We start from the raw sequence: 21,160 nt of genomic DNA, 5'->3' as shown, positions 1-21,160 counted from the left end.
GATGCCCACTGTCTTCTACATATCCAACCCACGCCTAACTTTAAGTGGAACTGCCCCTAAGGCCTAGGAGAAGAATTCTCGCCGATCCTTTTCTTAGGAAGTCTGCAATCGTGTTCGTTAATCGTACATTGTGTGGTCATAAATTATTTAAATTAAAAATTAAAAATTAAAATATAAATAGTACCTAACGAAAATTAACCGCACAATGTACGATGAATGAAGACGATTACTGGATTCCTAAGAAAAGAATCCGACGAGGATCCTTTTCCTAAGGCCTAATCACACTACTTGATGAGCTTCCATTTGGAACCGGATTCCTTCCAGACCTAAAGGAACTGAGCCCAAAGATCAAATGATCCGGACTATTGAAATTTAATCCAACGATTATAATTATTATAACTTTTAGAAAAGTTTCTTATTTTTAATCATTGAATCAAATTTTAATGATCCAAATTATTTGATGAATGAGCTCAATTCCTTTTAATCCAGAGAGGATCTTATTCCCTTCCATTTCTTACTTTGGTGAAATGAAAAGCACTTATTTTGCTTGATTATTTGGACCCACGAAGACAATTCTTTTCCGATTGATAATGATTGCTATATTTATAATGACGTCATGAACAATTATTATGTCCACAAAAAGAATAATTCTTTAAATGCAAGTGTTTTTCTTTTATCTTTTTAATCCATTAAGAGAGTCAAATTTTAAATACAAAATTTGAATTTGGCAACAAATGTAATATTTTGACATATTTCAAAATTTTACTCTTCATCTGTCAAATTAAATATTATTTTATTACATTAATTTTTTTAATTTTTTATTAAACTATTATTTTATCACACTCTCCATCACTTCCCCCCACTCCCCACCCCCAACCATCTCAGTTCCGTTCTCCTCTCTCTCTCATTCCTCTGTTGGATTGACAGAAAACCAAAATCCCCTTTCAAATACCATTCCAATTCCAATTCCTTTATTTGATTCCGTTCGCGAGACCGCCGACAGAGTACTCGCCGTCGTAGCTAATAAAAAAGGGAAGAAGAAGGACGAGCGGCGATTTCGAGTGAGAGAGGAGAGTTGCAGCTGATAAAAAAATTAATACAATAATATTTGACGTTGCTGTCAAATATGACAAAAAGGGGAAGAGCTGCTATTCCATGTCATACCACGTTAGATTTGGCTTCTAAGTTGGAAAATATTGCAGCTGTCTTTTTTTACTGTTATTGCTGATTTGTATATTTTGATATCTCCTTTAGAGATGCTCTTAATTACATTCTCTTTATTTTTTTACACATAAAAAATTAAAATAAAGAAATTTTATTTTAACCCATATAATCTCTTTCTACACCTAATTTACTTTTTACATCCATATTAAAAATAATTAAACTATCAAAATCCTTTAAAATCCAAATTTACTACCTAAACTACTCTTACAAACTCAATTCAAAATATAAATTTATCTTTACACCTATTCAAAACAAAACGAAATTGATTAAACAAAAACCTGTTATATGAAGATTGAGAGTGCAGCATGAAGGATCATGAATGGAGCAGTTATCCCCAGCAGTAGAGCTATCAAGAAAAATAAAATCGGAGAGAGTGAATACGCTTCGTTTCTATCATATACCCGTCTATGCTATTCTATGCTCCATTCCGTCCATGGTTTGTCAAACTTTTCTATTAATAGCCAGTGTGAAGTATACGAGGATGAGTGTACCCATAATGGACCTGATCAAGAAGACGAAACCAACAATCACTTCATGTGAATTGTTTATTTGATTGATGGAATGAAACCTTAGAAATCCAACGCGGTTGAGCATCCCAAAGTTGCTGGTGCCTTTGAGAAAATTTAGCTAGTGGCCTGATGATTCCTTTCTGAAAGGATTGTCCCAGGGGTGCAGGGCAACCGGGCAGTGATGCAGGTGCACTGAAGGCAAGTAGTACTAGTCACCTTGTTAAAAATTAAACATGTCCACAATGCAAAGAAGATGGCGTAAGAAAAGTTGATGCTAGTGATGATTTTATATTCGACCTGTAGATTTATGTACGAATGTGATTGAACTTTTTGCAAGCAATACACTTGTATACCCTGAACAAAAATAATTAAAATCAAACAACAAACTCACATAAATCAATTTGGCCTCGGTTGGAAGACTACCTAGTCTATATATGCCAATGTTGGTTGTCCTGTAAGAAAAATCCTAACATCTTCTTCCCCTTCCATTTTTATTCTTTTCTTCTCGTTGTCGGCAACACAAACAAGAAGCCATTTGGCATTTTGATTAACCTATTTCGAGCAGGAGCAGCCGTCCTTTAGGGTTTTGGTCATCTCTGCCAACCCAATCATACAATTCAGCTTTTTCAATAAAACCCAAAAGAAGAAGATGAATTGGGATTTTCAATCCTAACCCAAAAACACCACGAACAATACTTGGCTACTCAAAGATGAGTAGGAACTCCTACTCAAAATTCTTAGTGTTTTAATCGCGGAGCTTTGTGCTTATGATCAAAACCGTTAATACTATGAATCACATTATAAAGATCATCTCTGCAAAAAATAAATTAAAACTAGGGTCGTTTAGTCAATCTATTGTAGCAAATACATAAACGGTTCATAATACTTTTACCAATACCGTTCATTTATTTTTAAATAGTTTGATGACTAAACGACCTTAGTTTTGATTGATTTTTTGCAAAGGTGATCTTTACATGGTGATTTATAATATGAACGGTTCTGATTATAAACACGAAGTTCTATAAATTAACAACAAACTATTTTGAGTAGGAGTTCTTACTTATCTTTGAGTAGCCAAGTATTGTTCAACCACCATCGAAACCCCACACACACACACAAAAAAAAAGTTGAAATTTGAATTTTCTACAACTTGGCTTTCTTTTTTCAAAAAAGATGAATTTGATGTTCAATGTAATTTTTTAAATTTTGTTTCTTATATACATATTTATAAAGGTTTTGTTTTAAGCAATTAAATACAAGGGTATTCCTTTTCTCTTCACTTGAAAGTAAGAGGTCTTAGGTTCAAATCTCGTGGATGGCGAATTCAATACCAAATTAGGCTACCCATTGTGTGGCTTTATCGAACTCCCCCTCCCCTTAGTGTAAAAATATCGATGTACTAAAAATAAAGTAATTAAATACAAGAGTATATTCATGGGTTAATTACACTAACATCCCTTGAGGTTTATCGTTTTTTTTCAAAAAACCCCCTCAAGTTAGAAACATTACACTCACACTCCTTGATGTTTTAATTCACTTTCACATCCACCCCTTAAGGACAAAATTACCCTTGTAGTTAATTAGTTAAAAATAATTTTTTTTTAATAAATAAATGGAAAAAAAAATCAAAATAAACAAATTATATTAACACATCAAAAAATAAAATGAAACCCTAGATGCATGTCTTATATCATTGAATCCTTCATCCTTGCCAATTTCTTAGCCGGCACCCTAAATGCATATATATCGTATCTCTTCTTCCCTTGCAATTGCTTAGCAAGCATACCCCACCGGGGGGCCCCACCCCGCCCCGCCACGTGGCCGCGTTCTCTCTGTCGAGTAATGATATAAAACTTTGAAAAAGAGGGATGCAGTGTGTTGGAAATGTGCCCTAAAACCAATCATATGATGATACTTTATGGACATTTTACATGTTAAACTAATTTAGTTTAATATTAAGGGCAAACATTATTGTTTGAGCCGTCTCATATAAATGTTATATGCTTAAACGATAAGTCCAAGGAATATGTGATTGGGAGAATGCGATCTAAAGAAGTTAGATTCATGAGACCATTCTTTCGTAGACACATCCTAAACGTTCCTGATCATAGGATTGTCAATTGGGCATTGACAGTCCGTTAAGATCAGTACGTGCTGTGTCTTCTCTCAGGGAGGGTGACTAGTCTCGAGTCATTGGTGTGAGTGACACCAAGACAAGCACGTAGGTGCTCAATAGAGAATGAGTTCACTGAACACGATCAACGAAGAGTTCTCATATTCATGTCACATAAGAACTTATGGTTGGGATAATGCAAATTAGTCTTTTGACCTGAGGCATCACAGTTGTCTTGTGGTTAGGTCCTTAATCTTTGATTATGTCAAAGTCACTCCATCAGGAGGGTGTCCACGGCATCGTTGGGGTTAAGCCACTTAGCCATGGAGGCAAGTGAATGCGCAACAAGGGATCTCTAACCTTCAAACTGTTTGAGGGAGAATACTCTATGATATGATTAAGAATCTTTGGCCAAAGTATGAATGAGATTTAGGAATGTGTTCCAAATCACATTCAAGGTAATCATATAAGCACAAGACTCACATTGGATAGTAGACATGAATAAACTATCAAACCAAACAATGTGGTCAAGAGTATTGTATTAGAGAAAGACCGTATTGCATTTGTAATCCTAAAACTGAATAGGTTCTCCACCTCTTCTGATTAGCTTGGGTAACCATGACATGCTGCTAGGCGTCAACCATGGTTTGTGGAAGCCCTAAAAGTGTATTATCACTAACGGGAGAATTGAAAGTAAGTTTCAATTCACAATCGATTTGAAAGATTTTGAATCGCCCACTGCCTCGCTAAAAGGAACCTAATGGATCGTACACCGTGTAAGGTAAAGATTGAAGATTCAACGGAGATGAGTAAGAATAATTAAATGGTTTAATTATTTATGGCAAGGATTAATTAATATGATTATTAATCAAACGAATAAGTTCGTTAAAAGACCTCGGGATAGTTTTGGACCTTAAGGCCCAATGGGCTTCGAACGTCAAGTCCATTGACTTAAGTTGTGTGACAACTTAATGAATAATGATTCACAAAGGCCCAAATAGCCCAATGAATACCCTAAGGCCGGCCATTTAGAGAAAGAGTGGGTTTTGGACTTATTTACAAGTTTGTCATTCAAATGAATTAAGGTATAAGTGTGACTTAATAGCCAAAATTCATTAAGGGGTTGTTTTTGGGGAAATTGGAAAAACACATACTCTCCTTTCTCTCTAGAAATGGCCGGCCACCCTTGAGGAAAACATCTAGCAATCTTACTTCCTCAAGGTCACTCATTTCTTCTCCAATCTTACCTTGGTGTGGAGACTTAGAGGTTCTCAATTTTGGGAACTTGGAGAAACCTTTTCATCCACCCAAATCCATGGATCTAAGATGCAAGGAATGAAGGCCCTCTCTTTGGGTGATTAGTCTTTGCTTATGCAAAGAGGAATCTACAAAGGTATTGATTTCTCAACTCACTTTGTTTTGAGTTGAGTCTTGGTTCACCTATCTACTAGGCTTTGAAGTTCATGGGTTAAGTTTTGTTTTTGAGTGCATATAAACATGATTCCGCCTTTTAATTGTTAATTGCATGTTGTTGATGTTGCTCAAATGAATTTGTTTTTCAAAAATCTTCCTTCACAGTGAACATCCTAAGTTAGAGAAATATTTTCCTTTGTTGATCTCGTACTGTTCACAGGCTCCACCCAAAGACAAAGGGGCATATTTTACAAGGTCTTTTATACTGAAGGATTGGATTCAATAACATGCATAGCCATTGATTCTCTTGCTGTAAGGATTTTCTGCTGATCATAACGAAAACGCTTATCTAGAAAATCAATAGCCTCTGGAGAAGCTAGATGCTGATTTCCCATATTGATAAATCTTAAAGGAGTATATCTTTGGGTTTTTTTTTCTAATGTTTAAATGTAATTTTTGATTTATTTATCTATAAATTTTATTTTTAATAATTAACTACAAGGGTAATATAGTCCTTAAGGGATCCTTAAGGGGTGGATGTGAAAGTGAATTAAAACGTGAAGGGGTGTTGGTGTAATGTTTCAAACCTGAGGGGGTTTTGTGAAAAAAGGATAAACCTCAAGGGGTGTTAGTGTAATTAACTCGTATATTCATCCTTAAAGGGGGTAATGTGAAAGTGAATTAAAATATCTGAAGATGTTAGTATTATTTCTTAAATTTGATGGGGTTTTGTGAAAACATAATAAACGTCATGGAGTGTTAAGGTAATTATTCTATTAAATTTAGTAGTTAGATAATAATGTTTTGTTTCCACATGATGCTTATTAATAATCATTTTAGTATATACAGAGAAGAGAGGTGAGAAAGGGAACATGATGAATAAGATAACGAGAGCAATACGCGTCGACTTATCAGAAAGACGGACCAAGGGTCAACTTTCAACAACATCAATATTGTCTCCAATTTATTAATTACTACCTACAAAGTATGACAGATGTGGATTTTATCACAAAAGACCTTGGTATTATTTGGAGTGGGGTTACAATTTTAAACTCTTATTTTCTTAAAGATATGGCCGATGTGGGATATTCAACAATACGTTCTAAAAAAACTTATCAAGTTAAAAAAAGGATTAAATACCTAAAACCCCTCAACTTTTTAGTGTCATTCCAAATGGGTCTCAACCTTTTTAAACATTCCAAAGAAGTTTCCAATCTATTGAGAATCTCACATTTGTTAAGCTCCAATTAAATTTTGTAAAATTAACTGGGCTAACTTTATCTTCAAAGTCAATAGAAGGTCATGGAAGCATGGCCTCCACCAACTAACGGTCATCGACCACCCCTACTAGGCCATCACCTCTAAACTCAACGCACAACCACCAATTCCACCCTACAATTGAAGTTGTCAACATCTAGTGGAAGGGTTGTTGAAATGGTATACACTGCCGTGATGCGGCCACCACCATCTTCACCATCCACAAAGAAGAACATGAAGCTTTACAAGCCGATAATCAGCAAATGAGGAAATCGCATAAGCAGAAACAACTCTTTGAAACTCTATCTGAATTCTCAACCTCTTTTTTGTTAAGAGATTGCCTCCTAATGTAATTTTAATTTGGGTCCATTTTTCGATTCAATTCCATACTCATTTGATTATCGTGTTCCATATTTTATATTTTATGTTTGAAATTTAGATTTTTGAGGCAACTAATATTAAGGTTCACTATGATATACCCAGTTGGTGGGTTTTGAATATAAAGGTTGGGATGTGTTTTGGTGGTCGTAGGTTGAGCTTGAGATTTTCCGATCTTCCTTTTTGTTTTTCATTTTATTTGTCAATACCTGTTTGATTAAATGGGCTTAATGGATATAACATTGTCAATAGGTTTGATACTTATTTAAAATGTTTAAAAATGTTGAGACCAATTTAGAACGACACTAAAAACTTAGGAAGTTTTAGGTACTTAATTCTTAAAAAAGTTATGGCTAATAAGATCCAAATTAAGCTGTTACCTTTTTTTATCAGTCAACCAAAATAAATGCAAAAAAAAGTCAACTGTAACTGAAAAAAATATAGCATTTTAATTTTCTAAAAGAGTCCACTACCAAATTTCATATATCAGATATCATATTTACCATGTATCTCGGTCCCTACTCTAAAATAAGCCTTGAACTTCTATATAAACACTTTTAATCAGTTCAAAATTTGTATCCATTAATTCCTCAGCACAAAACCAATGAGGAAAGTCTTCATCCTCTCTCTCCTTCTCCTCCATCCTCTCTTAGCCTTATGTGCAGAACAAAAAAAGGTCATTCCTTTTGGCCGTGATAAATCTATTTTTTCTTCCATTTCGTTTATCTTTTCTTACATATATGTCACGTTTATATATATTATATACATATTTTTGTGTATCTATAGGTCTATGTAGTGTATTTTGGAGAACACAGTGGAGAGAAAGCACTGCATGAAATTGAGGGCACACATCACTCGTATTTGCTCTCAGTGAAAGAAACAGAAGAAGATGCCAGAGCTTCTTTGCTTTACAGTTACAAGCACAGCATCAATGGCTTTGCAGCTGTCCTCACCCAGGACGAAGCTTCCAAGCTATCTGGTAATTAACCAAACCAATCACATCCTCTCTCTCTCTCTCTCTCTCTCTCTCTAATGCTGCAGAAATTGAATGGTAATTGCAGACTTGGAAGAAGTTGTGTCTGTGTGGGCTAGCCACCCAAAAAAGTACTCTATGCACACCACAAGGTCTTGGGAGTTTTCAGGCATAATAGAAGAGGAAGAGAGGCATTGGATAGGCAAGATGGGAAGAGACTTCTTATCCAAAGCCAGATATGGCAAGGACATCATAGTTGGGCTCCTTGATAGTGGTAAGAAGTTATAAGAACATCAATTTTATCAAACAACTTCATATATTAGTTTTCTTGTCCAATGAAGTGTTTCACAGGTGATTCCTGTGTGTCTGGAATGGGAAAAAATCTGATGCATTCATGTATCTTTTTATGTCTAGAGCACTCATTTTGTGAAGAAATATGTTGTGTCACCAGTATTATATTACTTTGTGTCGAACAAAAAAAATTTGTTTCCCTGAATGGTGTATCTCTATGTATGCAACACTTATTTTTTGAGTGTCGGGATTGAGAGAAAATATATAATGTTATTGACTTACTAATAAGGGTATATCAATTTGTATCTACAACTCATGCATGATTGGTTTTGTGAACCCTAAAGAGAAATATCTCGGTTGTAGGGTAGATTCTGTCATGGGTGGAAGGAAGTGGGTATGATTGGATCCATGCGATGATGGTGTTTGTTGATTTTATGATCAGGTGTCTGGCCAGAATCAAAGAGCTTTAGGGATGAAGGAATGGGACCCATTCGTAAATCATGGAAGGGAATCTGCCAATCAGGACCTGGTTTTAATTCATCTCACTGTAACAGGTAAGTTTGTTAATTTAATTGTTGATTTCCTTCCATCAGCTTTCTTGATTATATATGCATCCATTTTGTGGTATGGGTGATTGTCTTGGTGAGGCAAACTAGAATTTTTAGAAGTACGTGTGAAGTGATTTAATCCCATTACATATGGCTAGCTTTGGTCTTTGACACATTTTACTTTAATATATTTTTGTATCAGATGGGATAGTAGGGGTCCTAGGGGACCATGTATCTTCTATTTTTGCCAGCTTTGGGACCTATTTTTGAAATATCTTTATCTCTCTTACCCTAGAGGGGACTAGCTAAACCCGACAGACCACTAAAGGATATGAAATGAGCCAAGGAGGAACCGGTTGTGATGTCAATAAAAAAAATTAAAAAATTAAAAAAACCATGAGTAAAGTTGGTAACCTCTCCAGCATGGCATTGCATGCCCTTCTAATTCGATAATACTTGCATTTTCTTTTTGGGATGAGTTCATTCCTTCCTTACAAATAACGTATTTTGACCGTACAAATTTTAAAATCGAAACTTCCTTATTCTTCATTTAAAGATCATCTCTACAAAAATCATTTCAATCGTATCATTTAGTGATTCAAATGTATAGAACAAATTGACGGTGTAGGTACAAAATAATATATCCATGATGAACTGTCCATTTATTTGATACATATGGATGATTAAACAACTCCAATCCGAATATTTTTTGTAGGATTAATCTTCAATCATAGATTTTACTCAGTTAAGATACGTTATTCGCAAATGAGAGAGTATGTGCATTCCCACATAGGGGAATATATCCTTAGAAAAATTACAATATAAGAAAATTCCAAACAACTCATTTCCATTTCTTAAGTTTATTTAACCTGCAATATTATAAGTCATATTCCATGTAACAATTGAAAATAAAAATAACAAATAAAATATTTCACTAGCTATATACCATGTTAAGATGAGTTACACACGTGATGCAGGTGTGATCACATAAACATGAATACTTATAGTCAATTCACAAGAACTGTGTTGCACTCCTCTTTCCTTTCAATTTAGACTTTCTTTCTAGGGTTTTTCTACTATAGGGGTTGTTTAGTTTTCCACCATACATTCTACTCCTGCATAATTTGGCAGGAATTGTTTCTGCAAAAAAGTGTCAGTTTTGTGAATGCAAAAAAGTGTCGCCTTTGATGATACCAAGGAATTAGAGAATTTGATCATCCAGTATTTAGGCCTGCATGTTCATGTTGTACAATTCCCCAATGCATGCACCAAAACAACAAAGAGAAAATTTCAGTGACAGCATCCACTTGACTTGCATAATATTGATAAATAGTTGTTTGGGATTATTGAAAATTGAATTATAAAAGTATTTCTGACCCAGCAAACATGAACGACCGATGTTCACTACCTTTGTTTGTGTCAGTCAAACAAATAGGTGATTTAATTGGTTTTTGGCTTCTTTTGTTTCACATCTTGTGAACTTTCTTTATCGTTATTTGGAGGCCTCTCTGTGACTCTTGCATTTGGAGTCAGCCTAGCTATTTGCTTTCTGGAAGATGACCTAAACCCAATTATTCAATCTGCACAGTCCTCAACTTTTTTTCCTTATGTCAGAAAAAGGACTGCAATTGGGCAGCTCAGTGGTGTGTGTTCAGTGTTCGCCTTTGAGATTTCAGCATCACACTGCTAATGTATAGTTGATTACTTAAGTTATAGGTCATATCTCTGGCGCGGTTAATAAAAGTAGTAGTACAATTTTACTGATGTGTACAAACTAAATTAACAAAGAGAGACAACAAATGGAAAACAAATTGATGCATTTATAGACTTGGATATATGCAAGGAGTTGAATCACATGTTTATCTCTATCTAATTTTTAAGTGATTCATAATATTTACTTGTGTAATTGATGTCGTGAGTTTGATTTTCCTAAGTTAGCAAGAGTTATTTAGTTATTTTCTCTTTAGCAAAAGGATTAGTAAGATTGACATTTTGTTTATTTAGAATGGTGATCAGATACATGAGAATATCTTTCAATCTTGCTCATTATATTGCATGCAAAGTTTTTGTCTCAAAATATAGAAACTCATTGGTTATTTCTAAATAGGTCATTAGATAACAACCATAACATGTTACATTCGAAACATGCACATATCATAATTAAAAACTCATTGGTTAACTCATAACTCCATATGGAGCAAAACCCAATTGGTATAATTTTTTTCTTACAGTCTAACTGCAATAAATAAAATCTTGTGCGAAACTTGGGCTTTCATTGGAGTGAAACTTGCAAAGCAAGAATCAAACGTTGCGCTTAAAGCCTTATAGTCACAAATGAATGATGCCAGGTTCAGTAGTTCACGTATGATATGGATTGTTTTGCAGGAAGCTGATAGGAGCTCGCTACTACCTCAAAGGTTTTGAGCAATTCTATGGTCATTTAAATGCCTCGGAGGATTACCGATCACCACGTGACATGGATGGCCACGGAACACACACAAGCTCAACCGTTGCAGGCCGAGTCGTTCCCAACACCTCAGCCCTGGGTGGTTTTGCACTGGGCACCGCCTCTGGCGGTGCCCCATTGGCACGCCTTGCCATATACAAAGTGTGTTGGGCAATACCAGGCCAGTCCAAGGCAGATGGCAACACATGCTTTGAGGAAGACATGTTGGCAGCCATTGATGATGCAATAGGTGATGGTGTTGATGTACTGAGCATATCAATTGGGACAAAAAAACCTGTAAATTACACCAATGATGGCATTGCTATTGGAGCATTGCATGCCACCAAGAAGAAAATTGTGGTGGCATGTAGTGCTGGGAACTCTGGCCCTGCCCCATCTACTCTTTCAAATCCGGCTCCATGGATAATCACAGTTGGTGCTAACAGCCTCGATCGGGCATTCGTCGCTCCAGTTGTGCTTGGAAATGGGATCACAATTGAGGTAATTTAAAGTTTACAGGTGATTGGAAAGCATGGTTTGTTAGCATTTGGATTAGGGCTCATTTCAAGAATGCTATTGTAGGTTTCTTAGCATTTGGGTTAGGGTTTATGTCAGGAATGCTATTGTAGGAAGCACTTCTTCTCATAACCACTTTCATTGGAAGCACTTTTTTCTCTATAAGCACATGCAACAATATGGTACTTGCTAAAATGTTTGTCTGAATCAACATTCAGGGAGAAACAGTGACACCAAGCAAGCTGGAAGAGAATAAAAAGTACCCTTTAGTATATGCTGCAGATGTTATTAACTCTGGTGTACCAAAAGATATGGCGGGGTAAAGTTCACTCAATGATTTATTTAAAAAAATATGCACAAATAAAACTGATTAAAGACTAAATTTGAACTGGCCGGACACTAAACAAACAATAAAAGGGCACTTAGCCGTGATTTATATACGGCTTATTGTCTGTTTAGTGTCTTCTCGATTCTACTTTTTATTGAAAGTTTGTAATCAATTCTATTTGTGCATATCTATCTATGTTATTAGTAGTTAAATAGTGACTGTAATTAGCTAATGACTTGGAAAAAAAACTAAATGTGGCTGCAGACAATGCCTACCAGGCTCTCTTTCACCTGAGAAGGTGAAGGGAAAGATAGTTTTGTGCATGAGAGGAAGTGGGATGAGAGTTGGAAAAGGCATGGAAGTGAAAAGGGCAGGAGGAGTTGGATTTATATTAGGAAACAGTGCAGCAAATGGGGTTGAAATTTCCTGTGATGCTCATGTTATTCCTGCCACTGCAGTGCTTTATGAAGATGCCAATAGAATTCTTCAATACATCAACTCTACCAAAATTCCAACGGCTGCTATTATACCAGCAAGGACTGTTTTGAATAGAAAGCCGGCTCCCTTCATGGCTGCATTCACTAGTAGAGGCCCCAATCTCATTGACCCTAACTTTCTCAAGGTAAAATTTCCTAATGTACTTTCGTTACTTAATTAGTGCAATCTCCCTAACAACTGTTAATGTTGGCGAGGAACAGTTTAAATGTCAAACTACGAAAGTTTAGGAATTTAATGGTTTTGAAACTTGACCTCTCTTCCTTCACCTGGGCAGCCAGATATCACAGCTCCAGGGCTGAATATATTGGCGGCGTGGACTGAGGCTGATCCGCCTACCAAGTTGTCCGGTATAGATCATCGAGTTGTTCAGTATAATATAGACTCTGGAACTTCAATGTCTTGCCCTCATGTAGCAGCTGCAGCAGTACTTGTCAAAGCAATCCACCCTACTTGGAGCAGTGCTGCCATAAGATCTGCTATCATGACCACAGGTAAACTAAATACCCCGAACGTTCAAGGCAGGGCACTTGATCAAAACCGGTACATTGTTTGATCATCTTTAACTTTTATTGTTTGCCTTGCAGCTGAAATAAGAAACAACTTGGGTTTGCCATTGAATGATGAATCAGGAAGTGTTGCTACCCCCTTTGCATATGGGGCCGGACACTTTCGTCCCACAAAGGCAGCAGACCCCGGCCTTGTATACGATGCTTCGTACAAGGACTATCTTCAATACATTTGCAGTATAGGAGTAACCAAGAACGTCGATCCAACATTCAATTGTCCAAAATCACCACCAACAGCAATCAACCTGAACTACCCTTCCGTTGCAATCCCCAAACTAGAGGACACCATGACCATCAAGAGGACAGTCACAAATGTTGGCGACAGCAAAAGCATTTACTTCTTTACCGCCAAGCCGCCTTTGGGAATCTCCATTAAGGCATCCCCGAGCATGTTGTTCTTCGATCATGTCGGCCAGAAGAAGAGCTTCACCATAACAGTTAAAGCAAGAAGAGAGATGCTTAGCAAGCAAGGCAATGAGTATGTCTTTGGGTGGTACACTTGGACCGATAGACTCCACACTGTGAGGAGTCCCATTGCAGTGTCTTTAGCATAAGAACTTTTCTGTCACCATTTTAATTTCTTCTAGATTTTGATTTCATTGCAAACCATAGGAACACAGAAATAGAGATAGGAGACTCCCAGTGCATTACAGTACTTGAATGGGTTGCCGGATCAAAAGGCTCCGGAAGAATATTTTTCTGTGGATTTGTAAACCTATTTCACCTTTTTTAGGATCCAAAAATAAGAAATTATTACCATTCGCAAACTCTGAAGATGAACTTCTGTAGCAATCGCAATTGTGAAGTACATGATGGAAGCGAACTCTGTCAGATTGTAAAGAACAGCATCGGCTGCATAGGTGGTTTGCACCCTGCATCATCGGCTTCAATGGAAATCACCTAATTGCCCATTTGCAACGATTATAGCAACATGCCAATGGAAAATTTTCCCTACCTCACAGTGCCCGATGTCATACAACACCCGACATCTATCATGCATTTAAAGAAGATAATCCACTTTAAGATCTTGACTTATATAAATCAAAGGGATGCATACAGAATCCTCATATCTTACAACGGAATATTACTGAAGCTTTGTAGCAATGAATCTTACACTATATCTGTACATATCCTCATCCAAGGGTGAAAACAAGAGAAGAAAAACAGATATCACGGTCACATTCTGCATCTTAAATGCCAGCCAGTCCATCTCAGTTGCTTAAGTTATTATCTTCATCCCATGCATTAGTTCTTCTTACTTTAACCCTTTCACCCTTAAAGTGAATGTACTTCCATTTACACTGGTATCTTCTTAAAAAGAGTTTTTTGTTCTCCTCTTGCCCTAATTCCTGGAAAGCACGTGCCACTCTCCTGACAGTATCTTCATCTGGTCTTACACCTAACTCCTCCATGTCTGCAAATACCTGAATTTCTCAGGAAGAAATTCAAATCTTAGCACTAAGACGACATATCTTATTTACGTTTAATTTGGACATTTTTTACAGAACACTGTACAATATATCATGCAAAGAGGGTGGAAACGTCAAAGTATTAGTGGCTCGGTACTGTCGAATTACCTCTATTATCTTGCTTTGCATGTCGTGATGATGATACAAAGAGATCATCCTAGAAAACAACCGCCTTGAGATGGAGCGTGTATGGGTGTGCAGAATCATGTTCCACAGTGATTCAGCCTCATCGAACCTCTGATCCATATCAAATGCCAGCAGAAGGGTGTCATACGTTCCCATTGTTGCTCCTTGGCCTTTGCTCAACATCCACTTTGCTACCTGACAAAGCACTAAGAATTAGCCAGCCATCTTTAATACATCCAACAATTTTCACTGTCATATAGCCTTTTATAGAGCACAAGGCATTTTTTTATATTTTAAAAAATGAGATGATCCAACAACTAACAGAGCTGATTTTGTATGGTTAGCAAAAGAAGTCCTTATAAGGCTTAGACAGGCGAAATTAATCACAAAGCCACCTAGAAGAATATCTCTATGTCAAGGCACGCTCAGTAGTCTCATGTCAAGCGGATTTTTGCAGATTTGTGCTTTTAAGCATTTAGTTCTCAGAGTGATCCAAGCGAAGTTGTACTCCACATGCAACTATCCTATAAAGGGAATCATGTAGGTCTCATACTAAAAGCTAATTTGTATGCCATATGCAATGGCATTAGAAAAATGTTTCAAAAGTGAAATCTCCACTTGTTTATCCACACTAGCTTTACTTATCTAAAAAGCAATTAAATAACGGTGGTCACTAGGATCAGGTTGCGCCTAAAGTATGCGGTATAAATTCTAAATAATCTGAAGTAGAGTCCGCAAGTCTCATACTTGAATTACACGAACCCATTGACTCCTCTTCCTTAAGATTATCAAGGCCTTCGCTGCTGCAATCAATGGAAACTCTGTCTCCCAAGCTGTCCATTTATCTAATGCTCCAAAAATGGTCTCTTTCTCATTAGGAAGACTGGAGACCTGTCATTTCAACGTTAATGAGGAAAACAGAGTAGGAAGAGGGTCCATATCATATGTCAGAAGGTTATAAAGCTGAAAGACCAAAAGCAAGAGTGTAACACTCAAGAATAAAAAATAAAAAAAACAAAAGACTAACAATTCTGACGAGATCGAGTGCCTTTTGCCCAGACCCGGCAGAGTCCTTTTTCTGCCATAAGTGGTGCTCTTTCTTTCCTGCCTTCTTGATTATTTTCCTGCATTTCATGCAAAGGTACATCTTCTTCAAAGATTATGACAACCTAAAGAACAATTAATGTTCATAAATAACTATAGCACTTGAACGATGAAGCAGCGTTTTGAAGCAATTGAACTGAACATTGAAAATCACAGATTATGTTTAACTATAAAGCAAGATAGAAAACCTACTTCTCAGTTGTTTTGGAACTAGTTAAAGGTTGTCTACTTTGCTTGTGGGAGAACTTGACATTGGATGTATGTATAGCCACCGTCTGATGTACATAATTTTTCTACGAGAAAAGACGAGAAAGAGATGAAGACCGTGATATAAAAACTTCAAAGTTTTAGAAATCAAATGGTAAAGCAAATGTTTGACAATTCTTTTCTTGCTTGCCTTAACAATGAGAACAACCCAATTACCTTGCACAAGAGAGAAGTTTTGCAATTAGAGTAGCCGAACCCCAACAACAAAGTTGCTTCAGTAGTTGTGATCTAATGAGTCATCCAATAAATCAGATTAAACACGCAAGTAGAATAAGGTGGACACTGAATGAAATTAGACAAACTATGAATAAGGTAACTCATTGTTCACCTGATCAATTCCCGATATGGGGAACTGACATCGAATACAATATCCGGAATTCACAATCATTAGTCTTCTTCAATTGCCAATACTTTGAGCAAGCAATTTACATGAACCAGGAACGTACAACGATTCTAATAGAAGAAACCTTTGTCACAATACATTTTCCCACTGTACAATCTCTGGCACAAGAAGCAAAGCATGTTAAAATAATTCAATATCTACTTACCCATTTCCTAATTCTGCATAAAAATACAAGCTTTTTTTCAAAATTTCAGGACTAAATATTAAATAAAAATTCAATAAAACAGGTAGTTATTCAAAAGAACAGATTTTTAACCATGTGAACATGAAAAGCTCAGCTGGGTAATGAAAATTAAAACTTTAAAATCTTACAATCAATTGGATCACCATACAATTTACCAGTACTTGTAATGACTACTTCTTAATGATTGTATTCGAAGTGGGTTTTCCGAATGAAGCTTAGAGAGCATAAAGAATTCAGGAAACTTGAAGATAAAGATGGATACTTTGTTGCCTAAACATAAACATAAACATGGGTTCAATTAATAGCAAAGAGAAGAGCGCACATACATTGCGAATTTGAAACATCTCTGAATGGGTTTTCATCCTTAGGACCTATCAGCTATGGATGCCATATGTTGCAGAAGCGCGAGGGGAGAGAGAGAGAGAGGGGGGGTAGAACTTCCGATTCCTAGTGGATTGGATTTGTCATTTTTTTAGTATGGGCCTGTCTTTGCATTTGAGCCTACTAGTCTGCCTGAAAAGAGATTTTTAGTGCCTTTTCCTATTAAAATAGTCTTTTGAGGGGAAATTTTTTAATGTACCGGCAATACAATCCGGTCAAGTGTCACGTGGTTGGCCATGTAAGGTAATTTATCAAGAAGTTGTCACATTGACATGAGTGGAGTCAGGAATGCCTTAACAAAGATTTTCAAAGGCACTCTTAATGAAAAAAATCTCAATCAAAGTAATACTATGGACTAAGTTATTAAACTCAAAAGTAATAATATATCTTTTGATTTGTTCAGTAGGATTATAGGAGAGGAAGGAGAAAAATTTATAATTTATTCTAACATAGGAGAAACACAAGTACCACCCAGAAATAAAAACTAAGCAGTAAAGCAAAAAATTTTGTTTTATCATATTGTTATCAAAAAAGAACAAAAGAAATACATAGTAAAAGTATTAAAAGATTAAAAACGAAAATATATTTATCGTATTGTAATTTTCTAAATAATCGATCGTGTAAACAAGTAATTCCCTCCAAGTTTCACAGCTGCCCCTGCCTTGCTGACTGGCTGAGCTTTATCAATAACAAGAAGCTAGGTTTTCATAACCAACTTGAACTGAATATCTGTTCCTTCTCCTTCCTCCGTTGTTCCACCACCACCCTCCAAATTTGTGATCATTGTAACCACCGCGAAATCTCGACCGCGCCGATGTCTTATATCTTGAATTGTTGTTGTTCCAAGTAGTGTTGGTGTTCCATGCTCCTCCTATGGCTGCAGCTTTACTCTGACCAACACAAGCAGATTTCCAAGGATTTTTCTTATCATCCACAACATTCTTTCCATAATTCTCAAGAACATTATTTTCTTTATTTTTCAAGATCTCCTCTTCAAACTCATCACCCCTTCCAGAGCACGGCAATGTCGTCGGATTTAAATAGATAGGATAAAGGCCGAGAATAACAAACTCACGATCATTGCCTACGGTTTCGGCTTCACGATCATCGGAAGGTTTAGGTTTCTTGCTCTTTTCCAAGTCTAAAATCAGTTGTGGATCAATATTGTTGCATGATGAGCTCCAATCTATGTCATCAATGTACATGTCGGGATCAGGCAAAGATATGTCAGAGCTGGGAATCAGGCCGTTCATCTCCGCCCAAAACCGGTTTTTCGCATTGTTGAAGGCCTCTTCTCCGGCCGAGTCATTCCACTCAACGATGTTTTTATAGAGAGACATGTACTTCTTTGTTTCGACGAGTTTTCGCCATGGGACTGATCCAACCGTCGTGCAAAACTTCCTTTCCCAATAAGGCACACATCTAAGTGACTCGTAACGGCACTGACTACGATCTTTAGTCCAAGATTGGTGCCTCTGCGACCGAGAATAGGAACTGCATGCACCTTGTTGTCTTCGCCAACTCATCATTGAAACCCTAATTAATAAGAAACCCTAAAGGCCCTGAAACAAATCAAGCCGAATAACCACCAAGATTCTGTGGTTGCTGAACAAAGAGCACCTGATTGAGGTTAATAAGTTGAAGAATTGAAAACAGGAAGCCAAGGTTTAAGAAAGCTACGAGACACCCATATAATGGAGAACAACATTTAGATATGCCTTGGAAAATACTGCTTTTCCTAATCTTGTAGGATTAGTAGGAGATCCGGTAATCCTACAAAATCCAGGAAAAGCTTTTTCCTAATTTTTGTATGAAATACCGGATTTTCCTAACTCTTTTAGGAAATAACTAATTTACAATCAAAATATTCAATTGAAAACAGTCTCGAGACGGTCGAATAGCATTGGTTGGGCCTATTAGTGAGTTTGGGCTAGGACATGAATGTTACCACATACAATGAGCTTATTATACGTTTGGAAAAGGATCCTCGCCCAGGGCCAACCCTGAGATTTCAGGATCATGTGCGAAAGTGAATTGAAGGCCTTAAGAAGTGCTAAAAAATTTAATTTTTTTGTCCAAAAAATAAATTTATTTTTCAATTGAGCTTTTATAAATTCTAATTGCACAAACAAATTTAACAAATCAACAAGTGGAAAGGTGGCGTATTGTTTTACCTTAACTATTTAGAGGAACTAAAAAAAATGATGGAGACGAGGTTCAAACCCATACCCTAGGCCGATGTAAAGAAGCAATAATACCACTTGTGCTAAGGCTCAAGTTTGCAATATTCTACACATACTACTATATATACGTATATGCATGCAAAATTGAAAAATCGGGGCCCTTCTGATTTGGGGGCCCTGTGCGGTGGCACCACTTGCACCCCCTCAGCATCGGCTCTGTCCTCGCCGGATCCTTTTCTTGGGGATCCCAAGGATCATGTAATCATGTTCGTTCATCATACATTGTACGGTATACATAAAATTTGTGTAATTTTATTGGCAATATTTCTTAATTTTTTTTCTTACACAAGTGATATTTTGGAGGTCCAATGGTATTTCCCTCGCTTGTAAGTGAGAATCCTTAGATTCGGTTCTCGCATATGGCAAGTTCAATATCAAATTATCAATCTATTATGATTGATCATTGTGTAGCTTAATCCAAATCACCCACCCCTTAATATAATATATTATTGTATTTCCTTTATAAAAAAATGGTACTATCCTAGGAGGCGGAAATCAAACTAATGACCTTTGCCAAGAACAAAAGTACTCCTAACCAACTGAACTATAAGCCTTTGTTTATGTGGGACTTTTAAGGCCTAATTTTTAATTTCTTAGAGAAAAGGTCTTGAAAATTCCTGGTTTTGTGGGATTAGTGGGATTAATTGCTCTGTAATCAAATACAACTAGCTCTCATATGATTAACTGAGGCTTGCTTAATTTGTAAGCTACTGACAAGTGACAACTAGCTACTATTTATAAATTCCAGTCACATTATTTTATATAGGAATACGAATGTGCATCCTGTAGGGTTTACTGTTTCAAGAATTTATCTTTCGACCTTTTTTGCAACAAAAATGAAATTCTATTTCTATTTTGCTTCGAAATCTCTTTTTATGAAACTATGAATAATATGACAGACTTTTTAAATAATAAAAATTAAAACCACATATTAATAAAAAAAAACAATAAAGATTAATACGGAAAATATATTGTATCCATTGAGTAATATTTGTTGATATTAATTAATTACAAAACTGGTTTGTCCCAACTCGAGTCCTAATATTTCTTGACATTATTCCAAGTTCACTATCTGCGAGAGCCTTATGATCAGTAGCAAGAAGCCAGGTTTTGGTTACCAACATGAACTGAATATCTGTTCCTTCTCCCTCCATTGTTCCTCCACGACCCTCCAACTTTGTGATCATTTTAACCACCATGAAATCTTGACTTCTTATATCTTGAGTTGTAATTATAGTTATTTTTCTCCCACTGTTCCCAGCTGGTTGTGTTGTTCCATCCTCGTCCCATGGCTGCAGCTTCACTCTGACGAACCCAAACAGGTTCCCATGGATTTTCAGGAATATTATTATTTTCATTATTTTTCAAATCCTCTTCTTCAAACTCCTTACCCCATCCGCTGCACGGCAATGTCGTCTGATTTATATTGACAGGATGAAGGCCGATAATAACAAACTCACGATCATGATCTAGGGTTTCGGCATCACCATGATCATTGTCGGGTTTATGTTCCTTGCTCTTTTCTAAGTCCAAAATCAGTTGAGGATCAATATTTTCGGTTGACGACTGCCAATCTATATCATCAATATACACGTTGGGATCCGGCAAAGATAGGTCAGAACTGGGAATTAGGCCGTTCATCTGAGCCCAAAACCGGCTTTTCGCCTTCTTGAATGCCTCTTCGCCAGCCGAGTCATTCCACTCAACGATGTTCTTGTGCAGAGACATGCACTTTTTCGTTTCCACGAGTTTTCCCCACGGAATCAAGCCGATGGTCATGCAGAATTTCTTTTCCCAATAAGGCACACTTGTAAATGAATCGTCATGACGCCGACTGCGATCGTTAGTCCAGGGATGATGACGCTGCTGTTGAGAATAAAGACTGTATGTACCTTGACCTTGTTGTCTTCTCCGACTCGTCAT

General features: G+C 36.6%; 4 protein-coding genes across 4 annotated transcripts; 1 reads left to right on the top strand and 3 right to left on the bottom strand.

The window, feature by feature from the left end:
* The first annotated feature begins 7,498 nt into the window (after positions 1-7,498).
* On the top strand, positions 7,499-13,779 carry LOC137727298 (subtilisin-like protease SBT5.6). The gene is made up of 9 exons (XM_068466162.1): positions 7,499-7,570; positions 7,681-7,873; positions 7,956-8,141; positions 8,601-8,712; positions 11,092-11,653; positions 11,887-11,987; positions 12,261-12,618; positions 12,769-12,985; positions 13,079-13,779. Exons 1-9 carry the CDS (start codon positions 7,499-7,501, stop codon positions 13,612-13,614), a joined length of 2,337 nt encoding a protein of 778 aa, XP_068322263.1. The 3' UTR covers positions 13,615-13,779.
* Positions 13,780-14,084: 305 nt separating this feature from the next.
* Positions 14,085-17,039, bottom strand: LOC137729874 (pentatricopeptide repeat-containing protein At4g18975, chloroplastic-like). Its single transcript, XM_068468925.1, has 8 exons — positions 16,940-17,039; positions 16,355-16,527; positions 16,183-16,254; positions 15,952-16,052; positions 15,683-15,779; positions 15,403-15,546; positions 14,638-14,850; positions 14,085-14,484 (listed from the first exon to the last, which is right to left on the bottom strand). The coding sequence occupies exons 2-8, from the start codon at positions 16,412-16,414 to the stop codon at positions 14,272-14,274; spliced, it is 900 nt and encodes a 299-aa protein (XP_068325026.1). The 5' UTR covers positions 16,415-16,527; positions 16,940-17,039; the 3' UTR covers positions 14,085-14,271.
* A 638-nt stretch (positions 17,040-17,677) lies between these two features.
* LOC137728520 (uncharacterized) lies at positions 17,678-18,520 on the bottom strand. The gene has a single exon (XM_068467284.1). The coding sequence runs from the start codon at positions 18,518-18,520 to the stop codon at positions 17,678-17,680; it is 843 nt and encodes a 280-aa protein (XP_068323385.1).
* Positions 18,521-20,425: 1,905 nt separating this feature from the next.
* On the bottom strand, positions 20,426-21,160 carry LOC137728519 (uncharacterized). Its single transcript, XM_068467283.1, has one exon. The coding sequence runs from the start codon at positions 21,158-21,160 to the stop codon at positions 20,426-20,428; it is 735 nt and encodes a 244-aa protein (XP_068323384.1).

The sequence above is a fragment of the Pyrus communis genome, chromosome 3 (assembly GCF_963583255.1).
Source record: "Pyrus communis chromosome 3, drPyrComm1.1, whole genome shotgun sequence".
Lineage (NCBI taxonomy): Eukaryota > Viridiplantae > Streptophyta > Magnoliopsida > Rosales > Rosaceae > Pyrus > Pyrus communis.
This window is presented reverse-complemented; position numbering and strand designations above follow the sequence as displayed.

Coding starts and splice junctions, on each gene's coding strand:
- LOC137728520 (XM_068467284.1), bottom strand. CDS start 18,520: ATGAGTTGGCGAAGACAACAAGGTGCATGCAGTTCCTATTCTCGGTCG.
- LOC137729874 (XM_068468925.1), bottom strand. CDS start 16,414: ATGATTGTGAATTCCGGATATTGTATTCGATGTCAGTTCCCCATATCG. Junction 16,255..16,354: donor CCATATCGGGAATTGATCAG/GTGAACAATGAG, acceptor ATGACTCATTAG/ATCACAACTACTGAAGCAAC. Junction 15,547..15,682: donor CACTCGATCTCGTCAGAATT/GTTAGTCTTTTG, acceptor TTGAAATGACAG/GTCTCCAGTCTTCCTAATGA.
- LOC137728519 (XM_068467283.1), bottom strand. CDS start 21,160: ATGACGAGTCGGAGAAGACAACAAGGTCAAGGTACATACAGTCTTTAT.
- LOC137727298 (XM_068466162.1), top strand. CDS start 7,499: ATGAGGAAAGTCTTCATCCTCTCTCTCCTTCTCCTCCATCCTCTCTTA. Junction 7,874..7,955: donor CGAAGCTTCCAAGCTATCTG/GTAATTAACCAA, acceptor TGGTAATTGCAG/ACTTGGAAGAAGTTGTGTCT. Junction 12,986..13,078: donor ATCTGCTATCATGACCACAG/GTAAACTAAATA, acceptor TTTGCCTTGCAG/CTGAAATAAGAAACAACTTG.